This window comes from Zea mays, chromosome 1 (genome assembly GCF_902167145.1).
Source record: "Zea mays cultivar B73 chromosome 1, Zm-B73-REFERENCE-NAM-5.0, whole genome shotgun sequence".
Classification (NCBI taxonomy): Eukaryota; Viridiplantae; Streptophyta; class Magnoliopsida; order Poales; family Poaceae; genus Zea; species Zea mays.
In genome coordinates this window covers 202,589,004-202,616,092 of record NC_050096.1, presented here as the reverse complement: position 1 = coordinate 202,616,092, position 27,089 = coordinate 202,589,004, and the positions used below count along the sequence as shown (strand labels likewise).

General features: G+C 43.3%; 2 protein-coding genes across 3 annotated transcripts; one reads left to right on the top strand and one right to left on the bottom strand.

Annotated features, from left to right (window-relative positions):
• Window positions 1-10,015: 10,015 nt before the first annotated feature.
• LOC100280690 (DNA polymerase epsilon subunit 2) lies at window positions 10,016-14,701 on the bottom strand. 2 transcript variants are annotated; one of them, XM_020550638.2, is made up of 13 exons: window positions 14,466-14,701; window positions 14,174-14,354; window positions 13,508-13,661; window positions 13,202-13,333; window positions 12,896-12,973; window positions 12,703-12,807; window positions 12,529-12,609; window positions 12,234-12,394; window positions 12,039-12,133; window positions 11,646-11,745; window positions 10,889-11,003; window positions 10,699-10,809; window positions 10,016-10,520 (listed from the first exon to the last, which is right to left on the bottom strand). In XM_020550638.2, the coding sequence occupies exons 1-13, from the start codon at window positions 14,635-14,637 to the stop codon at window positions 10,374-10,376; spliced, it is 1,632 nt and encodes a 543-aa protein (XP_020406227.1). In that variant the 5' UTR covers window positions 14,638-14,701; the 3' UTR covers window positions 10,016-10,373.
• An 826-nt stretch (window positions 14,702-15,527) lies between these two features.
• Window positions 15,528-18,023, top strand: LOC118473136 (uncharacterized). The gene is made up of 3 exons (XM_035961796.1): window positions 15,528-16,392; window positions 17,086-17,391; window positions 17,478-18,023. Exons 1-3 carry the CDS (start codon window positions 15,877-15,879, stop codon window positions 18,021-18,023), a joined length of 1,368 nt encoding a protein of 455 aa, XP_035817689.1. The 5' UTR covers window positions 15,528-15,876.
• Window positions 18,024-27,089: the final 9,066 nt, after the last annotated feature.

Here is a 27,089-nt window from a genome sequence, read left to right as displayed (position 1 = left end):
CGACAACGGCAAGGGCTAGAGCAGGGACCACCATGGTGTTGGAGGGAGTCCGATGGAGATCAACAGGGCACAACCCTGGCGCCTGCATCGGGTCACGACATGGGGAAGGGCTAGAGCTGGACTGAGCGTGGTTGGGAAGGAGATGGGGAAAAAAACAGGGGCGTCGGCGCTAGGGACTGGACGTCGAGCAGAGGGACAACGGCGCGCGGTGCTGGGCGAGCCCACCACGGCGCAGCGGATCAGAGGCAGAGGATGCAGCCATGCGCAGGGAGGAGCAGAGGATGGGCGAGCTCGGACCTTCCAGTGGTGTGGCATGCTGGTAGAGCAGTGATGCGTGTGTGTGTGCGTTTTGTGCGGAAACGGCTGTATATGGAGGAGAGTAAATTGAATTTTTCCTCTATTTCATTTCTTTTCAAGAGTATAAATATAGATATGAATATAATCAATGTTCTAGGGGTACGTTTCGTGGCGCGATGTAAATAGATTGGACTAAAATGATTTCGGCTTTGATATTTTAGACAGTTCAGACAGAGGAAGATAGATACAATGCCAAAAATGTGATAAGCGAAAATAATTGGGACAATTTAGACAGATGGAGACAGACACGATATCAAAATCGTGATAAACGAGGATGATTAAAATTTAGTGATCTTTACATTCACAGCTATCACGTGTTAAAGTCCGCACTCATGGTCGAGCAGACGATAAACACCTGGGGTGTTATAGGGTCGTGGCGTCGGCGACCGTCGGGAACCACACGAGCAGCAGCCGGCGGCGGCTGCGTACTGGATTGAGATGTGGAATAGAACGTGGATAAGGTTTTTCTTATCCTGTTCTCGGCGTACTGGAATAGAACGTGGGGCATCTGTAAGTAAATAAGAAAAAAAAACTAGCATAGTAGACAGCAAAACTAAGCGTAGTCTAGTTGGTTATGTCATTCATGTTTGAGTCAAAATAGATTCAAGGTTCCAAACCTTAAAATCCTTTTTTTACAATTCGTTTTCTTTTCCATAATTCATTTTTTCTTTTCTACAATTCATTTTTTCTTTACTACAATTTAGCGATCAATGTTTACTTGTTTTAATTAATTTTTAGTCACTAACATCTACAGGTACGTTCAGGCTATAAGATTTGATAGTGATCCTTGCTCTATAGCGACCCACCGCTAGTCCCCGACGACATCTATAGCGACCAACCATAAGTTGTTAAATTTCTAGACTTTTAGCGACCAACCGACCGTTGTTACAAAAGGATTTAGCGACTGACCATCGGTCCCTAACCTTTAGCAACCAACAGTTGGTACCTAATAAGGGTCGCTAAAGATCAACCGTCGTGTAGTGAGGAGATATAGCTATTTTACCCAATCCTTTGACCAAACCTTGATTTCCATCCCCGAATGTGATAGCTCGTTGGGGATCTTGGTTTTTCTTATAGGAGGAGAACATCTTCTTCTCCCCTGTCATATGGTTTGTGCACCCGCTATCGATGATCCAACTTGAGCCCCCGGATGCATAAACCTACAAAACAAATTTAGTTCTTGATTTTAGGTACCCAAATGGTTTTGGGTCCTTTGACATTAGACACAAGAACTTTGGGTACCCAAACACAAGTCTTTGACCCCTTGTGCTTGCCCCCAACATATTTGGCAACTACCTTGCCGGATTTGTTAGTTAAAACATAAGAAGCATCAAAAGTTTTAAATGAAATGTTATGACCATTTGATGCAGTAGGAGTTTTCCTTTTAGGCAATTTTGCACGGGTTGATTGCCTAGAGCTAGATGTCTCACCCTTATACACAAAAGCATGATTAGGGCCAGAGTGAGACTTCCTAGAGTGAATTCTCCTAATTTTGCTCTCGGGATAACCGGCAGGGTACAAAATGTACCCCTCGTTATCCTGAGGCATGGGAGCCTTGCCCTTTACAAAATTAGACAATCTTTTAGGAGGGGCATTAAGTTTGACATTGTCTCCCTTTTGGAAGTCAATGCCATCCTTGATGCCAGGGCGTCTCCCACTATAGAGCATACTTCTAGCAAATTTAAACTTTTCATTTTCTAAGTCATGCTCGGCAATTTTAGCATCTAATTTAGCGATATGATCATTTTGTTGTTTAATTAAAGCCATATGATCATGAATAGCATCAATGTTAATGTCTCTACATCTAGTACAAATGGAAGTATGCTCAACGGTAGATGTAGAGGGTTTGCAAAATTTTAATTCTACAACCTTAGCATGTAATATATCATTTTCACTTCTAAGGTTAGAAATAGTAACATTGCAAACATCAAAATCTTTAGCCTTAGCAATCAATTTTTCATTCTCATTTCTAAGGCTAGCAAGTGAATCATTCAACTTTTCAATCTTAGCAAGCAAATTAGCTTTATCATCTCTAAGATTGGAAATAGAATCATCACAAATATTAGAATCAACCTTAGCAATAAGTTTATCATTTTCATTTCTAAGGTTGGCAATAGTATCATGGCAAGTGCTTAGCTCATTAGATAATTTTTCGCATTTTTCTACTTCTAGAGCATAAGTATTCTTAACCTTAACATGCTTCTTGTTTTCTTTAATAAGGAAGTCCTCTTGGGTATCCAAGAGATCATCCTTCTCATGAATAGCACTAATTAATTCATTTAATTTTTCTTTTTGTTGCATGTTAAGGTTGGCAAAAAGGGTGCACAAGTTATCCTCCTCATCACTAGCATTATCCTCATCACTAGAGGTTTCATATTTAGTGGAGGATCTTGATTTTACCTTCTTCCTTTTGTCGTCCTTTGCCATGAGGCACTTGTGGCCGACGTTGGGGAAGAGAAGACCCTTGGTGACGGCGATGTTTGCGGCGTCCTCATCGGAGGAGGAGTCGGTGGAGCTCTCGTCGGAGTCCCATTCCTGGCAAACATGGGCATCGCCGCCCTTCTTCTTGTAATACCTCTTCTTCTCCTTTCTTCTCCCCTTCTTGTCGTCGCCCCTGTCACTGTCACTAGATATAGGACATTTTGCAATAAAATGACCGGGCTTACCACACTTGTAGCAAACTTTCTTGGAGCGGGATTTGTAGTCCTTCCCCCTCCTTTGCTTGAGGATTTGGCGAAAGCTCTTGATGATGAGCGTCATCTTCTCATTGTCGAGCTTTGAGGCGTCGATTGGTTGTCTACTTGATGTAGACTCCTCCTTCTTCTCCTCTGTTGCCTTGAATGCAACCGGTTGTGCTTCAGCCGTGAAGGGGCCATCTAACTCGTTGATTTTCTTTGAACCTTTGATCATCAATTCAAAGCTCACAAAGTTTCCTATTACTTCCTCGGGAGACATTAGTGTATATCTAGGATTACCACGAATTAATTGAACTTGTGTAGGGTTAAGGAAAACAAGTGATCTAAGAATAACCTTAACCATCTCATGGTCATCCCATTTCTTATTCCCGAGGTTGCGCACTTGGTTCACCAAGGTCTTGAGCCGGTTGTACATTTCTTGTGGCTCTTCGCCTTGGCGAAGCCGGAAGCGACCGAGCTCCCCCTCGATCGTCTCCCGCTTGGTGATCTTGGTCACCTCGTCTCCTTCGTGTGCGGTCTTTAGCACGTCCCAAATCTCCTTTGCGCTCTTCAACCCTTGCACCTTATTATACTCCTCTCGACTTAGAGAGGTGAGGAGTATAGTGGTGGCTTGGGAGTTGAAGTGCACAATTTGGGCTACTTCATCCTCATCATAGTCTTCATCCCCTACGGATGGTACATGTACACCAAACTCAACAACATCCCATATACTTTTGTGGAGTGAGGTTAGGTGATATCGCATCATATCACTCCACCTAGCATAATCTTCACCATCAAACGTTGGTGGTTTTCCCAAAGGGACGGAAAGTAATGGCGTATGTTTAGGAATGCGAGGGTAGCGTAGGGGGATCTTACTAAACTTCTTGCGCTCATGGCGCTTAGAAGTTACGGACGGCGTGTCGGAGCCGGTGGTGGATGGCGACGAGGAGTCGGTCTCGTAGTAGACCACCTTCCTCATCTTCTTCTTCTTGTCACCGCTCCGACGTGACTTGTGTGAAGGGGATTCCTTTTCCTTCCCCTTCCCTTTGTTGTAGGACTCTCCCGATGGAGCCTCCCCGTGGCTTGTAATGGGCTTCTCACCGGTCCCCATCTCTTTCTTGGCGTGATCTCCCGACATCACTTCGAGCGGTTAGGCTCTAATGAAGCACCGGGCTTTGATACCAATTGAAAGTCGCCTAGAGGGGGTGAATAGGGCGAATCTGAAATTTACAAACTTAAGCACAACTACAAGCCGGGTTAGCGTTAGAAATAATAACGAGTCCGAGAGAGAGAACGCAAAACAAATCGTGAGCAAAATAAAGAGCGAGACACGATGATTTGTTTTACCGAGGTTCGGTTCTTGCAAACCTACTCCCCGTTGAGGTGGTCACAAAGACCGGGTCTCTTTCAACCCTTTCCCTCTCTCAAACGGTCACCTAGACCGAGTGAGCTTCTCTTCTCAATCAATCGGAACACAAAGTTCCCGCAAGAACCACCACACGATTGGTGTCTCTTGTCTCGATTACAAATGAGTTTGATCACAAGAAGAATGAGAAAGAAAAGAAGCGATCCAAGCGCAAGAGCTCAAATGAACACGACAAATCACTCTCTCTAATCACTAAAGCTTTGTGTGGAGTTGGGAGAGGATTTGATCTCTTTAGTGTGTCTTGTATTGAATGTTATGGCTCTTGTAAGGTGTAGAAGTGTAGAAACTCGGATGCCATTGAATGTGGGGTGGTTGGGGGTATTTATAGCCCCAACCACCAAAAATGGTCGTTGGAAGTGTGCTGTCGCATGGCGCACCGGATAGTCCGGTGCGCCACCGGACACTGTCCAGTGCGCCAGCCACGTCAGCAGACCGTTGGGGTTCGACCGTTGGAGCTCTGACTTGTGGGGCCTCTGGGCTGTCCGGTGGTGCACCAGACAGGTCCTGTAGACTGTCCGGTGCGCCAACTGCGCGTCCTCTGACTCTGGCGCGCACTGTAGCGCATTTAATGCGGTTACAGTCGACCGTTGCGCGCGAAGTAGCCGTTGCTCCGCTGGCATACCGGATAGTCCGGTGAATTATAGCGAAGCGCCCTTGGAAATTCCCGAAGGTGAAGAGTTCAGTCTCGAGTGCCCTGGTGCACCGGACACTGTTCGGTGGCACACCGGACAGTCTGGTGCGCCAGACCAGGGTGTCTTTCGGGTTGTCCTTTGCTCTCTTGTTTGAACCCTTTCTTGGTCTTTTTATTGGCTTATTGTGAACCTTTGGCACCTATAAAACTTATAGACTAGAGCAAACTAGTTAGTCCAATTATTTGTGTTGGGCAATTCAACCACCAAAATCAATTAGGAAATAGGTGTAAGCCTAATTCCCTTTCACTTATCAATGTTCGTTTTGTTCCAAAATTGAAGAGAAATCTTATTTCTTTGAGCACTTCAAAAGCAATGGGATTCAATTTTGATGCTATTGATGGTGTTCTTAAGGTTTCTCGTAGCAATCGTATTATCTTGAAAGGCAACTGTTTGAATAATCTCTATTAGTTGAATAATCTCTATTAGTTGTTTCTATTGCGTTCCAAAAGAGAGGTTATTTTGATAATACGAAACCGTGCTCCAGTTCCAAGTCTAATGATTCCTTAGACTTGGTTGATATTCAAATTTAGCATCCTAGTGGTGTTTGGGAAACAGTTTTATGGATTTAGAGTTAAGGGGAGATTTGTTGGAATATGTCTCTAATTCCTTTTATATATTTGGAATATGCCTTGAAATATGCTTTCCTGTATGACTATAAATATAGGTCCTCCCTGTAACTTGTACTCTGCGGTTGATAGTGGATCTGTTTCCTCGTGGTTGTTTGCTCCTCCATATTGGAGGGGATTTTTCCACGTAAATCTTTATGTCTATTTTATTTCCTAACACTAGGGGTGCTAATGGATCGTGAATTCATGATCTAAATGTTTCTTTATAATTTATTTGATCCTTCAATTGATTTTAGTTTAAAAATAAATAGAAATAGAGTGTCCTTAAATTTTTATAATATAGAGCCCATTACCACCCCTACGTATAGCACATGACGTGTTTCATGGTCGTTAGATGAGGCTCCTGAAAATAGTGCATATACACACATGTTTGTTGCACGGTGTAGGTGATGTCTGGCCGAGTGAACGCAAGATAATATAGAGCGTCGGTTATGCTCTAGAACTAGGTTGCATCCTTTATAGGAGGCCTAGAGTCTACAACAAGCTTCGTATTGAGGTCGATTAGGGTTGTGCATGGATTACAGTCTGTCATAACCGCACAATTGATAACCTCCAGCGTGTAGGTGCGCTGATGAAGGAACAAGCCACCTAGACAACGCTCAACGGTTACGCTGAGGAAGTGGTGAAGGGACCCAAGATCCTTCATGGCAAACTCCTGCTATAAAGCATAAATAGTGCATCACAGAAGCTCAGTGTTGGACACGATCAAAATGGTATCATTAACATAAAGTAACAAACATATTGTGTCTGAGCCGCGGCGGAAGATGAATAGTGAAGTGTCCGACTTTACTTCAAAAAATCCCAAGGAGGTCAGATAACTTACGAATCGATTGTACCAGACCTAGGGTGCTTGCGTTAGTCCATACAAGAACTTGTTCAGGCGACAGTTCAAATCTAGAAGGGATGGATCGACGAACCTTGTGGGCTGACTACATAAGATGGTCTCACGGAGTGTCGTGCATGAAGGCGTTCTTCGCATCAAGCAACTAAATTGGTCGGTTGCGGGAGGCAGCAAAGGCGAGCACCATGTGGACAGTGGTCGGCTTCGCAGCTAGACTGAAAGTCTCATCGTAGTCAACTCTAAGGTGTTGTATGAAACCTCTAAGGACCGAGCAAACCATGTAGTGATCAAAAGTCCCATCGAAGAGGAACTTGTGTGTGAATATCCACTTGTCGGTGACGACGTTGGAGCCACGTAGCTAAGAAGAAAGCTCACAAGTCACATTGCTCATTAAGGGCGTACTCCACTTCCATAGTCGCACTAAAAGTTGAACTATCAACTACAACGACAAATGAAGGACTAGAAGAGTTCAAAGAACGAAGTTTAGAGATATTACCAACTAATGGAGACGTGTGGTGTGACGCACCAGTCTCCCACCCAGTCATTGACCGAGTTGAGAGGTGGGTGTAGCACCATGGTGCTAAAGGTGTTTGCGAGCGACTATTGGTCCCAACCTGCACCGGTCTAGGGTGACCAACCTAGTGCAGCTGTAGGAATTGCCTAAGGGTACATCAGCAACTGCCCGAGTGTGAACCCATAGGAGCGTGGGCTACTTGCCCAGCATGGCCATGAATGCCAACCTAGTGTAGGTGTAGGAGTTGCATGTGTGTACATCGGCTACTGCCCGGGTGTGAACCCTAGGAGCGTGTAGTTGCTCAGCGCGGCCATGAATGCATGCGCTCATTATTGCCCTTTAGGCGTTGGGTCAGGGTACATGGTGATATGTCGCCGCCATAGGTTGACGTATGTTGACGAAGGATGAGTCTTATCTCCATCGTTGTTGTGTCACCAACGGGAGCGACAATGGTGTTTCCAAAGTTACCACCATGGTTGCCCCCGCTGTTGTTATTGCTCTCATTGTTGCCATTGTCATGGCCACCGTTGCGACAATTGTTCCTCTTCTGGTTGTTGTAGGAGTTATACTAGTTGGTGTCGTTCCCAACGATGGGCAGGCAAGGCAACATGGAGGACGACGACTTTGAAGCAAATGGTGTGCTGTTGGAGTAGAGCGTCGTAGGAGCAACAACTAGACCAGAGGTATCTAGGTGGATCTCCTCCAGAGTCCAGAACGAGATCGTCCCAAACCTTGACCAAGTTCGGGAACGACAAGTAGCATCGGATGACGGCCCTGACTTGCTGGAAGCAATGGTTTAGACAATACAAGATGTTTTTCTCAAATATACAGGAGAGTTGCATATCATTATATTAAAAGGAAAAGAAAAGGCCTAGAGCCCGAAACAAACAAGATAAACACACACACACACACCAGACATAACTCAAACACCATAGTAAGCTAAAAGACTAAAACCTTCCTCCAGTCAGGATACAAAAAGAGTGTACATGTTATTGGCACTTGCCAAAAACCATAGCTACAACTCATTTATGAACCCCTTATCTAGGGTAGCAAGGCAAGGCCGAACTCCATCAAAAACACACCTATTTCCATGCTTCCAAAGGCTACAAGCTCCAAGGATGACAACACTATTAAAAACCCTTTCTTTTGTTTTTAGGAATCTTAGAAGAAGCTTTCCTCCACCATTCAGCAAAGCAAGCATCTCTTCTCTTAAGCACCATAGTAGAAAGACCAATTCGAGCTAAGGTATCGTGCAAAAATTGTCTTGCAAAAACGCGGTTTGTTAAAATGTGTTGCACAGTTTCATCTTCTTTGTCACAAAGAACACGGTTTTCAGGATAGTCAAGTCCTCTTTTTTGTAGCCTATTTATTGTCCAACATTTATTGTTTATAGCAAGCCAAATAAATGTCTTACACTTTGGGGGCCGCCCAGCTCTTTTGTCCAAGGCTCAAAAGATTTAGGTCCAATAAAAACATTGTAGACAGATTTGGAGCTAAACAAACCACTATTGTTAAATCTCTACACATGCTTGCCATCCATGTTTTGTAGTTGAAAATTGCCAAGAACATCCCACAGTTGCAGATATTGTTCAATACCAGCAAGAGAAAGATTTCCATGGATATCTTGTACCCAGGTGTTGACGACGAGGATCTGGTTGTCAACGACGACCCGAGATCGACTAGGGCATCGGCCATGCCTTTGAACTTGCGGAAGTATTCGCTCATGATGAGGTTGTCTTATACAAATTTGCGGAAGGTAGCATCAAGGTGGTTACCGAAGAACTCATTATTGAGGCCAAGCCACGGGTGTCACGAGGTGCAACCACATTTCTAGACGACCTCTTGAAGATCAGATGAAATCGTGTTGGTCAGTCAACAGAGGACGGCAACGCCCATCAGATCTTGTCAGAATCATCGGTGAGGGCGGCATCGAACTCGACGTGGTCGGCAAGGGTGTATCTCATTAGGTTCGGCAACATTAGATCGCGCCAACAGGTATAATTGGTCTACGAGGCGTCCAAAACGATGTTGACGAGGGAATGAAAGTTCCGAATGGCAACCGCCTAGATGTGGAGGTTGGCGACAACGGTCTCTGGAGTCGGTTGTGGTCTCCATAGTTGAGGGAGATGGCAACAACTTTTTAGCAATGGTGGCTTTCTTCTCAATATCAACAACAGTCGATTAAGGAGTCATGGTCTCCATAGTTGAGGAAGATGGCGACAACTTTTCAGCTATGGTGGCTTTCTTCTCAATATCAACAACAGACGCTCGCTCCTCATCAAGGAGCTAGCGAGCAGCCAGCACACGATGATAGACAACAACGACATTCTCTTCGACGTCATTGGTGACGGCAACCAAGACGACAAGTCGTTACCTGAGGGCATCGATGTCTCAAGGCATGAAGGCCAAAGGGAAGGCGACAATTGAATGAGACTCCTCCCCCATGGTCCCATCCATTTCTCTAGTCGCCAAATCAAGCTTTAGGGAGGTCTGCGACCAAAAAGGGTACACAACCCCTAGTTTAGCATAAGCGAGAAAGAAAATTGGATCTAGGCTATGATTACCATGTTAGGCCATGTTCGTTTTGTGCCAATCCATAGGGATTGAGGGGATTAAATCCCCTACAAGTCAAAATCCTCTCCAATTCCTTCCAATCCCCCTCAATCCATATGGTTTTGGGATCAAACGAACATGCCTTAGTGGGATTGCTGCCAAGGATTAATATATTGTATTGAGTCCTTAGATGGTTTATATAGAATACATAACATAGGAGATAAGACCCATGAATACATATGACACTATACAAGACACTATGTAGACTATCAAATATAGAACACATGACAAGGTACAATATCTAGACTACCAAATATAACAATTGGAAAGGTGGGTGATCAAAATATTAAGATAGAGCAGTTATGAGCACTGTCAGAAAGTAATCTTGTTAGTTGTTACCATGATTCAATGAAAAACTAAACAGTACAAGTAAAATAGTCTGGTCTAACGTGCAGTATTTAAAGATTGTTACAAACAGCTAGAGATGCTGCACAAACACCAATGTGCTGCTCCTACTGCTTTGCTGAGCCTATGATGAGATATCAGCATCAGTTCTCTTCACAGAAACACCACATCGTCATGAAAGTCATGCTATTTTCACGGCTCCTTGTGTGGAAGTGGCAGTTCTTTAATTTGTCGAAGACTTTACACTTCATCAAATTGGAGAACTTCAGTTTATTCTCCCTTTATTAGCCTTCCAACGCAGAAAGCTCAACCTCTTTGGTGCAAGGACGATATGCTGCGAAGGTGCTGTCATTCGCAAACGAACCTGGATTAAAGCAAGTGATCCCAGTATATTTGAAGGCTTTCTGCTCGCTTTTGTCACCCAATACAATCTGAAGTTTTGAAAAGAGAAGAATGAGTACAACACAATCCAAAATTTGTTGTGACAGGTAAAACTATACTTGTCAATTGTGTACGTTCATGCTAACAAATGAGCACAAAAAATTCACTGCGTTTGTAACAAGAAAAAAAAATTGAAGGATTTTGCATAAATTTTATCCCGAATTGTACCGTGTGAGGAGTTGGATACAACCGAAGGCAATGATCATAATTCCATATGATAGGTTGAACAGTAAGAGGCAATGGACAAAGATGGCTCTGATGGGTGATAGTTGCTACCAGCTGAAACGAGAAGGATCGGTTAATGTCTTCAGAGAAGTTATGCTAACTACAGTAAAAAGGAAAAAGGCATCTGATTTACGTGTTCAAAAGGGTCACTTGTTTCTTCCGTTGTTGGTGGAATGAGACATGACCGCCGCATCCTGTAAAGGAGATCTTGCCGGAAAAACACAATTTCTTGTGTGTAAAACTTCACCCTGAAAAATGATAGTTCATTGTTATTAGACATGGAAGCGATAGGGGGCTCTAGTTATATTGTGTACATTTTAGATTAGGGGAGGCTCTAGTGGGGCTCCATGAAATCGGAGGCGGTAGTGGGGCTTGAGTCCCGCCCGCACCACCGTTGGATCCGTCCATGCATACATGCATTATGTTGCCTATCCAAAAGCATAATATGAGTATGAAAATATGGCGATTAAGGCATCCACATACCCAATGCCATTGTACATCATGTGATTGTGCAATGAGATCTCAAAATAACAAAGAGCATAGCTGTACAAGATTCACAATAACTTCCTACAAAATACTACAGTACAACAACAGCTTAGCTTCACATAGTGACTGCTGATCGTTACTACACTGGAAGACCATGAAAAAACATAATACTTGAGGATTCAGCAGAATTCATGACATCCAAAAGAAATAACACTGCTGTTCAATCATTTGGAGCATACTAGTTCTCTGCAGCTGAATATTTACTGATTTCAATATCGGAAAGCATAATAGCTTTGCCCCTGAAATATTTATTGCTAACTTTTCATGGCGTGTTTAAGGTGTACATCTCTACGTTAGTATAATGCTGATATCTTGGAATTTTAAGCATTAGTTTCATGTCGAACCTGCAGGGGTTGCTTACGAAGATTGAATTTGGTATGTGCTTCTGAAGTTCTTCAATTAGATATTTTGGAAGTGCACATCTTGGGAGGGCTTTAGAAGGACCTGCATATTTGTTATCAAGTAAAAAAACATATAAAGCGATCTCATTGCAGCTGTCCGGGGAGACAACTAGCAATATGTCCGAAGAAGCTCATTTATAGTCCTACTGCTATTAGTATCACAGAAAATGTTCTAAATAGCATGGTAAACTAGGATATAAAAGAATGGACCAAGTTAATAGCCATAACAAGCTCCATATTAAATAGAAAATAGATTACAAATCTGGATATAGGAGTGCATCGAGCTTGTGGATGTGAACAGCTATCAGCTCAGTGTGTCACTAAGTTTTGGAGTACCTGCATCATCAGGTCCAGGAATGAATAAGAAACGACTATGTTCCTTTAATCTAGATCGAGCTGCAATCATCTCGCCAAGCTTTCCGAACTGAAATCTGTGTGGAGGTACATAGCTAAGGGTTATCTCATACTGGAATAGCAAGAACAAAAAGACATACAATTCTCTGGCATCTCTAATGAAACAGAAAGCCGCACCTGAGTTCTTCAAATGAATTGAACGCTAGATTGCAAGGCCGGGAGCAGAAATTGCCCATTAAAACAAAGAGGGAAGGCACAACTTCCACACTATCATACCCGTCAAGAACAACAGCCAACTTCTCCATAGTCTTCTCTACGAGATAACACAAAGGAACGTCCTGAGAATAGGACTCAATAATGACAAAACACAAAATGAAGAACTAATTTGTACATAAACGATCTTTCCTCTATCTGAATTGAAAGGCAGAGCTCCTGCCATTGCATTAAAAAAACTAATGTAAAATAGAAATACCTCAGGATTGTCCAGCCACACATCCGAAAGAATGACAAACATATCATTCACAGCCTTTTTTTCCAGTGATGATAACCTTAGCTGTTTGATATCAATGGTACCCAAAATTATCAGTAAAGATGTTTTTGACGAGGCCTAAGTATTCAACACCTAGAATGAAGGTATTGGACTTACTGTTTCTTCAGTTGGTATTACACCTCCCCCAAAGAAATCAAAACCCATGAGCAATGAGACTGACGCTTCTCTGTCCTCCAGGGGAGGAAATCCACATGTATTTACCTGTGCATGGTTTGAACGCAGTTGCAACCATTAGAACTGATAATACAGAAAAGGTTTGAATTTTTTTTAGGAAATGAGAACCACAGACCTGGAAAATGCCATTTGAAAGCAGCTCACCTTCGGCTACGATTACAGTATTTTCAACAAAAAAACCTGACGTGATTTTGTGTTCTATGTTAAGGAAAGTAGTGATACTTTCTCGATAATCTCGAAATCCACACATGAAATAAGAGGAAATTCCTTGGCACAACATCCTTCACAGGTGACTGGAAGAAGTTTAATGCTGACTTGTTTTATTTGACAAAGAAAAGATGTAGAAAGTTTGTTATGCATTGTTCACAAATAATAGTAACTAGCCATAAGTGCTAACAATAACACTGTTTTTTTAGGATATGGCATTAGATAAGTCAATTGGAACTGCTCCAGTAAGATCCTCCAAGTAGAACTGTCGCTCCTCCAACTGCGAAATGACCCCCATAATCCATCTCCGCCCAGTGCACCCAATTAGCGACTGTACAGAAGTTATCTGAATGAAGAAAAAAAGAAAACATATAACCAACTCCACATAAAAAGATTAACAAACATACAACGAATTGAAAACGAATGTGTAATGAATACTATTTGCAGGATTCGATTTAAGTCATAAGGAACAAAGAAATCAATATGTAATAGATAGATAACACATAGCAGGGAGAAATACCTCGCAACTACAGTGTTCGGTCGCAACTGTGTCAAAAGCCGGCTTAGAGAAATATTTATCACGAGACAGTCTCTGCAGCAGCACTTGATACCTATCCCTATAAAGGGAAGCTTTATCTCCAGCTTCTCCATGGACAGCTAATCTGCCTGTGTGCCTGCAATGCATATAAAATCCCAGCATAGAGTATCAAATAGAAACATGGTCTTGTACACTTCCTAAAGTATGGCCAAATTATACGCAACACGAGCTCTTTCAGCAAGTGACGCGCTCTACATAACCAGTCAATTCTAAGTATTCAGCAGCAATTTCCTAATATGATTCATCTAACACCTTGTAAAACACAATAGAATATTAGCAGCACTCAAACTGACCTAACACATTTATTCTGTTAACTAGCAGCTGCTAAAAGGTTTGTGGGTGATTAAAGCGGATCAGGTACTTTGTGTGAATGGGTGGGTAGGGGGTCAGAATGTCAGATACTTAGATAGTGCCTTTGTGGCATAAGGTACCCAACCATGAATCAAAATCCCTATTTTAGCATCCAATTTTGGCAAAATAGCAATCTCTAACCCCGGTTCAATTGAGAAGCCTAAAAAGAACGAACCAATACTCAAGTCCCCGTGGAGAATTTCCCAGATCCACAAAGAAGAGTCAGCGTTCACATACTCGTAAAATACTTTCTTGATTGGATCGTAGTGGAACCGCGGCACGAGGAACGCGTCCACCACCCGCAGCGCAGACCTTGCGCTTGTGGCCGCTGGCGACGCCACATCGAGCGCCTCCTCGGCCTCGACAAGCAGCGCCACCACGCGCCTGACCGCGTCCCGGTCCAGTATCGACGACTGCACTGCGCCCACCAAACACACGCCCAGAGCCACAAGCATCAGAATGAGAGCCACCAGTTACAACAGCAGACAGCAAACGGCGCGCGGGAACCTAAACGGGAAAGCTAGCTTACGCGGTTCCTTGTCGAGCTCGTCGAGGAGGAGATCGAGCGCGTCGTCCTCGGCGTCGGGGAAGCGGTCGAGGAAGGCGGCGGCCTCCTCGAGGGCGTCCACCTTGAGGGTGAAGCCTCGCAGGCGGAACTTGCGCTGCAGTTTCCTGCGCGTGGCCGCCGACGGCGCCGCCATGGGAGAGAGGTGGCGGGAAGCGGCGAGGAGATGGTGTGGCGGGAAAGGGGGGTTGGGGTTTGGGAGAAATGGCGGGATTGGATAATAAATACCGCTTCCTGGGCTTCTCTCCGATTTCTTTTACTCTTGCGCCTCCGAAAAGGGCCAGAGCCTACCCAAATCATGGTTTCATGGAGCTGGGCCTGGGATGTATCCAAATTGAAGTAGCCCAACAAACTTTTCGGAGTTGGAGGCCTGTAAGGTCTTACAGATATTTGTTTAGGGGCTTAAGTGCTTTATAAAGTACTTTCATGTCAGGTATTGATATTTGCCTTTTTAAAAAACTCTGTGATTTTACTTCTGCGATTTTAAAATAAACAAAGAGTTTTGTCTCTATTCAATAAAGTTTTCTATTCCATGACGGGGTTAATTTTTAGACGAGAGGACAAGATTATCAATACGATTTTGCTATTTTTATTTTGTTTTTTTCTGTGTTTTAATCTATATTAGAAAAAGGTCTACATCAGATTACGTGAAACGTGCTTTTTTGATAATTGGACGTATAAATATTAAATTTTTATCTATACTTACAACCCACCAGTTTCAATTTGGCAAAACTCACTCAACGAATCAAACCTCTTCTAAATTTACCAGACGAATTACATCCGCACATAGCACGTCGTCAAAACCAACAGTTCAGATCGTGAGATAACTTTCATCTCTCTCACTTAAATTTAGGGGGTGTTTGGTTAGAGGGACTAAAGATTAGTCTCTAGTTTTTAGTCCCTTTTTTGCCAAACATAAGGAGAAGATGGACTAAATTCATTTAATCTTTAGTCCTTAACCTATGTGCTAAAAGAGACTAAAAGTTCACAATTATCCATTTACCCTTGTCTCTCTCGCTCTCACGTGACCTGCAGCCACTACCTCTCGTCTCTCTCACATCAGCCGCCGCCCCCTTCCTCCTAGCTTCCGCCGCCGCCCCCTTCCTCCCGCCGTCCACCGCCGCCCCCTTCCTCCCTCATATCTCTCGCGCGCGACGAACGCAGCCAATCCCTCTTCTCTCGCGCGCGCGACGAACGCAGCCAATCCCTCTTCTCTCGCGCGCGCGACGAGCACAGGCACTCCCTCATCCTCTTCCTCTTCCAAGCTCGTCGGCGTCGCCTCCGTGCGCGACGAACGCCCCCCGCCACTCCCTCATCTTCTTCCGCGTGCGACGAACGCCCCTGCCACTCCCTCATCCCCCGCGCGCGACGAATCATGGATGGCCATCACAGCTTACGTGATTTTCTCTCCCAAGCCGGCTCATCCTCTGCACCGAGGAACCTCCCCATCCCCATCCACGAAGTGCCGGAGGACAACGAGTTCGACCTCTTCTCCCCAACCCACTTGATTCATTCCTCATCGATGAACAACTCTGCTCACCGGATTCGGATGGATCAACTCGATCTGAACCACCAGGGCACTGAGTTTCCCCACTTCAGTTCGTATCAGCAAGTTCTAGAGACCGGTGAACCAACAAACAACCTAGGATTTTCAGATTCGTGCATTAGAATTGGCCGCACTCCATTCCAAACAACCAGATCTACTACTGGAGGCATGAGAGGAAGAGGAAACATGCCTCTAGTTCGTGGTCGAGATGCATCTAGAGGTATTCGTGGAGGAAGGGGGAGGTCCAGAGGTTTCCGAGGTAGGAGTGGTCGTGGTGGTATCTCTGTTCCTGTTGAACATTTGGAGGATGAAGCAGAAACTGAATCCGAAGCTCGTTCAGCTGTGGTAAGGTACTATTTTATATCTGTTATATGTTCATCTCAGTTCCTGTATGTATACTTGTTCAGCTGTTATAATTTATTTTACTGTTATATGTTATAATTTGTTCAGCTGTTATAATTTATTTCAGAACATTGCTACAAGCAGACTGCTAGCTCAATTTTTTCAGTTATCTGTTATATGTTATACTCATCTCAGTTATCTGTTATATGTTATACTCATCTCAGTTATCTATTAAATCTTTTCTGGAAATCTTTTCTGAAATCTTTTCTAGAATGAAGGGGTTCATGTGCTTTCTCAGTTATCTGTTATTTCAAGTGGTAACCACGTGAACCACCTGTTTGGTTCAAGCAGACTGATCGACGACGTTCTTCTGTTAAATTTCAGACTGCTACAAGCAGACTGCTACTGAACCACCTGTTTGGTCAAGTGGCTTCAAATATTTGAACCATCTACTGAACCATCTCAGTTCTTCTGTTAACTTTCTCAGTTATATTTGAACGACGTTGCTTCAAATATAAGAGGCTTTTAAGCTTTGACCTCTGTTGTCCAGCTAACCTAATTAAGCATCCCCACTCCCACTAAGCACTAATACTGATTATGTGTTTTTTCTTTACAACCACCACATGTTCAATTACTATATTCTATTTGATCAATTATTTACGAGTACTTTCTTTTGTTTGTCCACATGCACAATAGCCTCAGTTTGACAAAGCTCTTTGGAATGAAGAAAACACACAAATTTTCTGTGAATTATGTGTTGAACAAATTAGAGCTGGAAACTGCAGCAATGGTACAATGTCAACAAGAGGATATAACATCATCAAGGAAGAGTTCTTTTCTAAGACAGGTTTAAGACATGACAGAAAACAATTTAAGAATAGGTGGACTCAATGCAAAAACATGTACTCGTTCTGGTTGTTCCTTAACAGTCAAAGTGGTCTAGGTAGAAGAACTGATGGTACAATTGTAGCCTCAGAGTCCTTTTGGAAGATTCACACTGAGGTTAGTACACGTAGTTACATATAATTATCTTAGGTTATAGCAGTGAGTAATATTAGCTAATAGGATATGTTACCTTTTGATTGCAGAAACGTACTGAATGCAGGAAGTTCCAGTATGGGGTTCCCACATATATGGACCACTTAGCTGAGATGTTCCATGGCATTGTTGTTGATGGGTCTAATTCTTGTATCCCTGGTGATGCTCATGGACGCCAACAAGAAATATGTGATGAAGAACAAGGAGAAGTTGAATCTGGGGAAAGATTTCTTAACTCTTCTACTCCTAGTAGTGGTCGCAAAAGGTGTAGTAGCACAACAGACACAGCTAGTAGCCCACCTAAAAAACTCAAACCGACTATGTCTAAGATGTTTGAAGGATTAATTACAGAAATGCAAACAGCAAGAAATGAGGACACTGAAGTATTTAACCAAATTAAAAACTACCAGTTAGAAAAAGATTCATCAGACATGGATGACTTTTCTATCTGTTTGAGCTTGGCAGAGGAAAGTGGAGCTGATAAAGATTCAAATGAATACTACATGGGAACCAAGTTGTTTAAAGACAAGTTTAACAGAGCCACCTTCCATCGTTTTGACACTCCACAACAAAGGATGAAGTGGCTGCAGAGATGAAAGTAGCCTAGAGGGGGGGTGAATAGGCTAATCTGAAAATTTTCACAACAAACTTCGAAAGATTGTTAGATACACAGTTCGACTGGTGCAGGCCGGTTCAACAGCTACGTGCGCAAGTTGAACCACTCTGAACCAATCCAAATGTTTTAAAACTTTAGACTAAAATCTACTCGAAAAATATTTCGCAAGTTCTTGAGAGAAGTAAGATATAGCTAAGTGAGGATAAAAAGATGAATATGTAAAGGCTATTTTACTTCTAGATAAACTCTACGGAGAAATCTTTATGTCAATCTTGCAAGTAAAAATATCTCAAGTTGAAACAAGCAAGAACACAAGACACAAGATTTAATCCGAGGTTCGGCCACACCACAAAGGTGTCCTACTCCCCGTTGAGGTGCCCACAAAGGGCCGAGTCTTTTTTCAACCCTATTCCTCCAAAAGCCGACCACAAAGGTCAAGGCAATCTCTTCTTATCTTAGCTCAAAGAGCGGGTGATACAAACTTCTTAGGGTCGTCCACAAATTTGGAGACTCCCAAGCAACCTCAAAGATCTTGAAACCTAGGGTTTCAAGAACACCAAGAACGCACAAGAGGGGTTTGCACAAGCTCAAGTCTTTGAAAGAGAGATGGGAGAGGAAAACCAAATCGTGAGCACAAGCACAAACCTCACACCCAAGAGCTCCTCCAACAAGGTTGAATCTTGAGGAAGATTTAAGTGTGAGAGAGATGGAGAGATGAGTGCTTTGTCTCAAGTTAGGTGAGCAATAAATGAGTGAGTGTTCAGCCGTATTGAAGAAGAGAGAGAGGGGGGTCTATTTATAGTCACGGCTCAAAAACTAGCCGTTTGACCAAAAAACCCCGTTGAAAACCGGTTGAACCGCCACCTAGGGCGGTTGAACCGCCCCCTGACAGGTCAGCAGACTGTCTGCCAGTCTGACTGCCAGACTGACTGGCAGACTGACCTGCAGGCGGGTCAGACAGGCCAGGACCGGTTGAACCGCCCCCAGGGCGGTTGAACCGCCCCCTGACACCCCTGGCGACCTGACTGCCAGTCTGACTGGCAGACTGCAGATCAGAAGTCAGAGGGTCAGAGACCAGTTGAGCTGCCCCCCCAAGACCAGTTCAGCTGGTCTAGACCAGAGAGTTTTGGAGAGAAAACCCCAGCTCAGCTGCCCAGGGGCAAGTTCAGCTGGATATGGTCAAAGAGGTCCACAGCTGAAGTTGAAGTTCAGCTGGAGTTGAAAAAGTTCAACTCAGCTGAAGTCCAGCTCAGCTGAAAAGCTCAGCTGCAGCTGAAGAAGCTCATCACAGCTGAAGTTAAGTTCAGCTGGAAAGCTCAGCTGCAGTTGAAGAAGTTCAGCTGCTTTTCAGCAAGAACACTCTAGGTTTCTCAACCCTAACCATGGTCAACCAAATAATGTTAAAGTGATTTTTGGTTTTCAAAAATAGCTTTTGAATTTGGGGACTTGAGCTATAGCAAACACCTGTACCTGTGCGGAAAAGAACAAGGAAGAATTACATCATGCGACACAAGATTATACATAAATTTTATACGTCCGTTGCATGAAGTCCTTGGTGCTTCCTTAAGTTCCTGTTTCCTTCTAATCAAACACTGAGAACAAAAACTGTTAGTACCCTTATTTGTTTTGTCATTAAATCACCAAAACCCTCACTTGGGGTTGATTGCACTTACAATCTCCCCCTTTTTGGTGATTGATGCCAAAACAATTAAGGTCAAAAGATATATATTTGCAATAGAAAATTTCTTTTGAATGATTGAATGTAGATGGCTCCCCCTAAATGTGTGCACGATTGTGAATCCAACGTCTTGACATAATATGTCATGTGAGCAACACATTTAGATATAGTGACAACAACCATACTAAATACAACCATCTGAGGGGTGCAAGAGTGTCATAACAGGAGTTGTGATGCACATGACAATCTCTAAAAAACATTATTTTTACTTCATAGTAGAGTAGACATTACAAACTGATAGGACAAAAGATGATGGCCAGAAGACCATCATATTACTTTGAATAACAATCCAACCGTTTTATTTCATACAATGGTAAAAAAAAGTACAAACCACAACAGTGGCCAAAAACAAAAATAATCCAAAAGAAAAACGAAAGAACCACAAACTAGAAGTTGGATTTTCTCCCCCTTTTTGGCAACAAGCACCAAAAACGGAGAGAGAGACAAGGATACAAGAATCAGTATCCTCCAGGAGGAGGATATGACGGAGGATATGATGGAGGATATGAAGTGTAGTCAGGGAAAAAAGTCCTCATCGCGTCCTCCTCAAAAGTGGAGTCCCGAGGTGGCTCATCAGCCGCAGAAAAAACAGATGCCGAAGATGTACGATGATCAGGAGAAGGTGGAGGGTGGTGGTGGTAACCAGAGCCGGATGGCCTAGGGTCACCAGGAATGGGTCCCGGACCCGGGTAAGGAGGCGGAGGGTGGGAGGATGATTGACCCGGATCCCCATGGTAGGGAGGCGGGGCAAACTCCTCGCGATCATCAACATAGACTTCTTCATCTTCATCGTCTGCAGACATAAAAGGCACCCCGTAGGCCTGCTGGTGCCACTCATTGATCTCCGGGGGAGGAGGATGGAGAGGCACATCAGGCGAACGAGGGACAAAAGGCATGCCCATGGAGGAAGCTTGACAACGAAGATTGTCGTCAGTCTCCCGCTGACGCCGTGCCACTTCATGGACATCAGCAGAAATGTTGCGGCACATGGAGAAAAATGTCGCAACCCCATGGACCAAGCGAGCACCCATCCCGCGGCCACGACCTCGACCACGACCACGAGCACGTGGCATGGGAGATCCGCGGCCAGGAGAGGGACGCGAGGCAGCAGCGGGGGGAGAGGAGGATGGATGATGGGGAGGCTGGCGAGGTGGCTCAGTGGAGGAGGCAGGGCCTCCAGACCGTGAGGGAGCCCGCTTCGTACGAGCAGCTGGGTTGGAGGAATCAACCCAGTAGGGTACGTAGCGGGAGTGTTTGACAGGTTTTTCGAAGTGGGTCTGGGTGACCACTTCGATCATCTTCATGATAAAGGGTGCATGAACACACCCTTTGAGAGGAGACCAGGAAGCACGGACGATCTCTTCCCAGATCATGTCAAACACATTGATGCGGGCAAGACTGTTTGGAGCAAGGAGGAGGAAGAAGACGCGACTCTCCCCAAGGACGTTCATTTGATTTCCGCCCTTCGGGAGAACGGTCATCCGGGACAAAGGAAAAAGTTTCTGCATGCACAGCTGCTGACCGGACAAAGAAATGGCGTGTCTGCATGCAAAAAAAAGTACATTGTGCGCGACGCAGGGGGAAGTGATCGGACAAGGCGTGTCTGCATGCAAAAAAAATACACTGCGCGCGCCGCAGGGGGGAAGTGACCAGACGCTGCTGAGCCCTGCAGAAAGCGACCAGAAAGCGGCAACAAGTAAAAAGAAAAAAATATGCGCGCCTAGCAGAGGAAATGACCGGTCAAAAAAAAGTGTTGTGCGCCCTGCAGAAAGCGACCAGAAAAAAATCTGCACGAGGAAGCGACCGGTCAAGAAGAAGTGCTGCGAGACAAAAGAAAAAGGTGCAGCGCGACAAAAACAAGGCAGGTGACAGACCTGCGACCGGTCAAAAAGGTGTTGCGCGACTGAAAAAATTGCAGGTGACAGACCTGCGCGGACAGGCCGGTCAGAGACCGGTTCAACCGGTCCACTATGTCGGTTCAACCGGTTTTAACCAGGATGGTCCTGGTAAAAACTGGTTAAAAACAGCTGAGCTGAAGTTCAGCTGCTAAGTTCAGCTGGCCTCCTCCAGCTGAACTAGAAAGTTCAGCTGGTCAAGCCAGTTGAGCCCAAAAAAATCTTAGCACAAAAATGCATTCAAATTTTAACATTTTCACCAAGTTTTTGAAAGATCATTACATAGCTTTAAAACTATCAATCAAAAATAGTGAATCAAACAATTTTTGTGACCGTTTTCAAGTTAAGTTACGAGAATCCAAGATATTTAATTCACTCCTAAGAAAGCAAAACCTAGTCTCATCGAGGGGTTTTGTGAAGATATCGGCTAGTTGATTTTCGGTGCTCACATGAAACAATTCGATATCTACTTTGGCTTCGTGATTTCTCAAGAAATGGTGTCTGATGTCAATATGTTTAGTTCTAGAGTGTTGCACAGGGTTGTTTGCAAGTTTTATGGCACTCTCATTGTCACACAAAAGTGGAATTTTGTTAAACTCACAACCAAAATCTCGAAGTGTTTGCTTCATCCATAACAACTGTGCACAACATGCCCCAGCTGCTATGTACTCAGCTTCTGCAGTGGAAAGTGCAACACAATTTTGTTTCTTGGAACTCCACGATACTAAGGATCGCCCAAGGAATTGGCAAGTCCCAGTAGTACTTTTTCGATCTACTTTGCAACCGGCATAATCTGAGTCAGAGTAGCCAAGTAAATCGAAAAGGGAGCCTTTGGGATACCATAATCCTAGGTTTTGGGTGTGAACTAAGTATCTTAGAATTCTCTTAACTGCTACAAGATGGCAATCTTTAGGATTTGCTTGAAAACATGCACACATGCAAACACTCAACATAATATCAGGTCTAGATGCACATAAGTAAAGCAGTGATCCTATCATTGATCTATATAATGTTTGATCTACGGGTTTACCTTCCTCATTTAGGTCGAGATGTCCATTTGATGACATTGGAGTCTTGGCGTGTTTTGCCTTTTCCATGCCAAATTTCTTGAGCATATCTTGTGTATATTTGGTTTGGCATAGAAAAGTACCTTCCTTGAGCTGTTTGACTTGAAATCCCAGGAAGTATTTAAGCTCGCCCATCATAGACATCTCAAACCTGTTCGTCATTACTTTGCTAAACTCTTCACAAAATTTTTCATTAGTACTACCAAATATAATGTCATCAACATATACTTGGCACACAAATAATTCATTGTCAACTTTTCTAGTAAATAAGGTAGAGTCAGCTTTTCCTATTGTAAACCCATTCTTAATTAAAAATTCTTTAAGACAGTCATACCAAGCTCTAGGGGCTTGTTTAAGCCCGTAGAGTGCCTTGTGAAGAAGATAAACATGATTTGGCTTCTTTTGATCTTCAAAACCCGGTGGTTGCTCCACATATACTCTCTCTTGTAGTGGTCCATTTAGAAATGCGCTCTTGACATCCATTTGATATAGCTTGAAATCATGGTTAGTAGCATATGCAATTAATATTCTAATTGATTCTAACCTTGCTACCGGCGCATATGTTTCACCAAAATCGAGTCCTTCCACTTGAGTATAGCCTTGGGCAACCAACCGTGCCTTGTTTCTTGTAACCACGCCATGTTCATCTTGCTTGTTCCTAAAGACCCATTTAGTCCCAATCACATTTTGTTTGGGTCTTTGGACTAAGGACCAGACTTCATTCCTAGTGAAGTTGTTCAACTCCTCTTGCATGGCAATTATCCAATCCGGATCACCCAATGCTTCTTCAACCTTAAGTGGCTCAAGAGAGGAAACAAGCGAGTAAAATTCACAAAAATTAGCTAAACGAGATCGAGTTGTTACCCCTCTCCTGATGCTACCCAGGATGTTGTCCACTGGATGATCCCTTTGTATTGATTGATGGACTCTAGGATGCGGCATTGATGGATGTCTTTGTATTTGCTCCTCCTCATCAATTACTTGATCAAGAGGCACTTCACCATCAGTACTTTCTTGTTCATCTTCTACCACTGTTGGCATCCTTTGATGATTTTCTTCGTGGCTTGGATGACTTGAGGTTGATGGGTTTGCTTGGGTGGAGACTTTGTCACTCACCACCCTTGCACCCACATCAACTATCTCATTGGTCATCCATAAGGTTCCTTCTTCAAAATCCCTTTCTTGAGGTCTCACCTCACCTATTGCAAGTTTCTTTATGGCCTCACAAGGTGGTTCTTCATTTCCTGCAGTGTCATTAGAAACATGCCCTTGCGAGCCATTAGACTCATCAAATGTCACGTCTATCGCTATTTCAACAAGACCGGTGGTATTGTTGAAAACACGATATCCATGCGCATTTGATGCATACCCAAGCAAGAAGCCCTCGTCCACTCTAGGAGCAAACTTTGAGCTCTTGACTTTCTTGTTAAGAATAAAACACTTACAACCAAATACTCTAAAATAATCAACTTTTGGTTTGTTACCAGTGAGAAGCTCATAAGCAGTCTTTTTGTAGATCTTATGAAGATAGAGACGGTTGATTGCATGACAGGCGGTGTTGACCGCCTCTGCCCAAAAGTTGTCAGGTGTCTTGTACTCATCCAACATGGTTCTTGCAGCTTCAATTAGAGTTCGGTTCTTTCTTTCCACAACACCATTTTGTTGTGGAGTGTAAGGCACCGAGAACTCATGTTTGATTCCCTCTTCTCCTAAGAATTCTTCGACACCTGTGTTTTTGAATTCCGTCCCATTATCGCTTCTCACTTTCTTGATTTTGAGCTCAAATTCATTTTGAGCTCTCCTCATGAATTTCTTCAAAATTTCTTGATTTTCACCTTTGTCACTCAAAAAGAAAACCCAGGTGAATCGAGAAAAATCATCAACAATGACTAAACCATACTTACTACCACCAATGCTAATGTAGGCCACAGGTCCGAAGAGGTCCATGTGAAGAAGCTCCAATGGCCTCTTTGTTGTGACCACATTCTTTGATTGATGTGGGACTCCATGTTGCTTTCCTGCTTGGCATGCGCCACAAACCCTATCTTTCTCAAATACAACATTTGTTAGTCCAATGATGTGATTATCCTTTTGAAGTTTGGCCAAATTCCTCATACCGACATGGGCTAGCCGGCGATGCCAAAGCCAACCATTGTCGGACTTTGCCACTAAACAAGTCTCAGGCGTCACTTTACTTGTTGTGAAATCAACAAGATAAAGCTTGCCCTTCAAGCGACCGGTAAAGGCAACTGAGGAGTCCTCCCTTCTAAGGATCTTCACATCCACATCCGAAAATAGGCAATTATAACCCATTCCACAAAGTTGTGAAACGGACAACAAATTATAGCTTAAAGAATCTACTAATAAAACATTTGAAAGTGATTGTTGGTCTGAGATAGGAATTTTACCAATACCAATCACCTTACTTTTGCCACTATCTCCAAACACAATTTCTTGTGCTTCTTGAGTTAGTTGCAATGTATGAAACATGTCTTTCTCCCCGGTCATGTGATTTGTACATCCACTGTCAAGCACCCAACTTGACCCACCAGAGGAGTAGACCTGCAAAACAAGTTTAGGCTACGCTTTTAGGTACCCAAATTGAATTGGGTCCTACATTGTTAGTTATAGCCTTGGGTACCCACACACTTCTTTTCATGACTTTTCGTTTAGTGTAGGCACCCACATATTTCACAACCAATTTTCCTAAATCCCAAGTCAACATATAATCACAAAGATATGAGTGGGAAATGGGAGCATTAGATTTTTGTCCACTTGAGGATCCCACTTCCTTCATCTTACTCTTTGTGGAACTCAAGTTAACCTTTACCTGAGGTGACTTGTCATTTGAGGAGTGAATCCTCCCCAAGGCATCATATAGGGTGGTTCCCTCTATGAACTTGGGGGATCTCCACCCCTTATGCACTATGCTAGGGTTTTCCTTGGATGAGTTGAACCCAAGCCCCCTTCTTCCATTGTTGGGCTTTAGGGACTTGTACTTGGGTTCAATTTTCTTTAACCCATCATTGCTAGAGCATCTTTTCAATATTTCTTTAACCTTCACCTGTGGGCTCTTTTTCCTTGCATGGTTAGTTAGACAACAAGAAGCATGATATTTGGCACAATGTTTGCAAAAGGTATTATTTGAGGAGATAGACTTAGATTCAATCAATAAAGATGAAGCTTTGATGTTCTTGCAATTTTCAAGTTGCACTTGAAGTTCTTGATTGTGGACATTCAAGCTTAATATGCTTGATTCAAGTGCATCCTTTTCATTTGCAAGACTAGCTATAGAGGTTTTCATATTGATTACTTCCTTTTCTTTATCCTCTATAGTTATCTTGACTAAAGATACTTCCTTAGTCAAGGCATCTAGCATTTCATCTTTATTGAGTAGCAATCCTTGAAGCTCTAGGTTTCTTTCCTTTTCAAGGATAAGCAAGTCTTCTTGAGCATCAAGAGTTGCTTTTCTTTTATCTAGCTTCTCCATCAATTTTATGATAACATTATATCCATTCAAGCCAAATTCCTTAATCATTTTATTTTTCATAGCAATTTGTTCATCATCATCATCATTTTGAAAATCATTACTAAATAAAGTTACCTTATCTCCTTTTGCCATGAGGCAAGTTGGAGTGTAGGAGTCGTCTTATAGGTTGGTGAAGAGTTGCGAGCTTGATGTAGATTGGATGGCCACGTTTGCCACCACTTCCTCTTCCTCGGAGCTAGAACTCTCTTCATCGGAGTTCCATTCTTCACCAATATGGGCTTGACCATATTTCTTCTTCTTGAAGTGTCCCTTGGTCTTGCCCCCCTTTTTGAACTTGTCCTTCTTGTATTCCTTCTTAGCTTCTTGTTCCTTCTTGTTAGGACAATCCGCTATGAAATGACCGGTTTGGCCACATTCATAGCATGCCCTCTTCTTTCCTTTCCTTTGAAACTTGTCATTTTTACTTACAAATTTCTTGAATGTTTTGATGAACATAGTTGTGTCTTCATCACTTGAGCTATCTTCATCACTTGAGGTCTCGACCACTTTCTTTGCTTTGTGGTCTTTGTTCTTCTTGGGGTTGTCTTGTTCATTAGTGATCAAGGCATGAGAGTCCCTTGACTTGATAGGGGCTTCTTCGGACTCGTGTTGTTGAATCTTTGCAAATAATTGATGAGGCGTCATATCCTCATAGTCATCACGATCCCTGATCATCCTTGCAAGACTCTTATCCTTTTCTTTATAAGCTCTCATGAACAATCTTGTGACCTTGGAGTCACTCCAATCTTCACTTCCAAGTACTCTTATCTTGTTTACTAACACCATCAATCGATCAAAGAGTGATTGAAGCGACTCA

Excerpts from the sequence above, each read along its gene's own strand:
- LOC118473136 (XM_035961796.1), top strand. The coding sequence starts at position 15,877 with ATGGATGGCCATCACAGCTTACGTGATTTTCTCTCCCAAGCCGGCTCA. Across the intron at positions 16,393-17,085 it reads CCGAAGCTCGTTCAGCTGTG|CCTCAGTTTGACAAAGCTCT; the intron begins GTAAGGTACTAT and ends CATGCACAATAG. Across the intron at positions 17,392-17,477 it reads TTTGGAAGATTCACACTGAG|AAACGTACTGAATGCAGGAA; the intron begins GTTAGTACACGT and ends TTTTGATTGCAG.
- LOC100280690 (XM_020550638.2), bottom strand. The coding sequence starts at position 14,637 with ATGGCGGCGCCGTCGGCGGCCACGCGCAGGAAACTGCAGCGCAAGTTC. Across the intron at positions 12,974-13,201 it reads CAATTGACTTATCTAATGCC|AAAATCACGTCAGGTTTTTT; the intron begins ATATCCTAAAAA and ends AACATAGAACAC. Across the intron at positions 12,134-12,233 it reads AATTCATTTGAAGAACTCAG|ATTTCAGTTCGGAAAGCTTG; the intron begins GTGCGGCTTTCT and ends ACCTCCACACAG.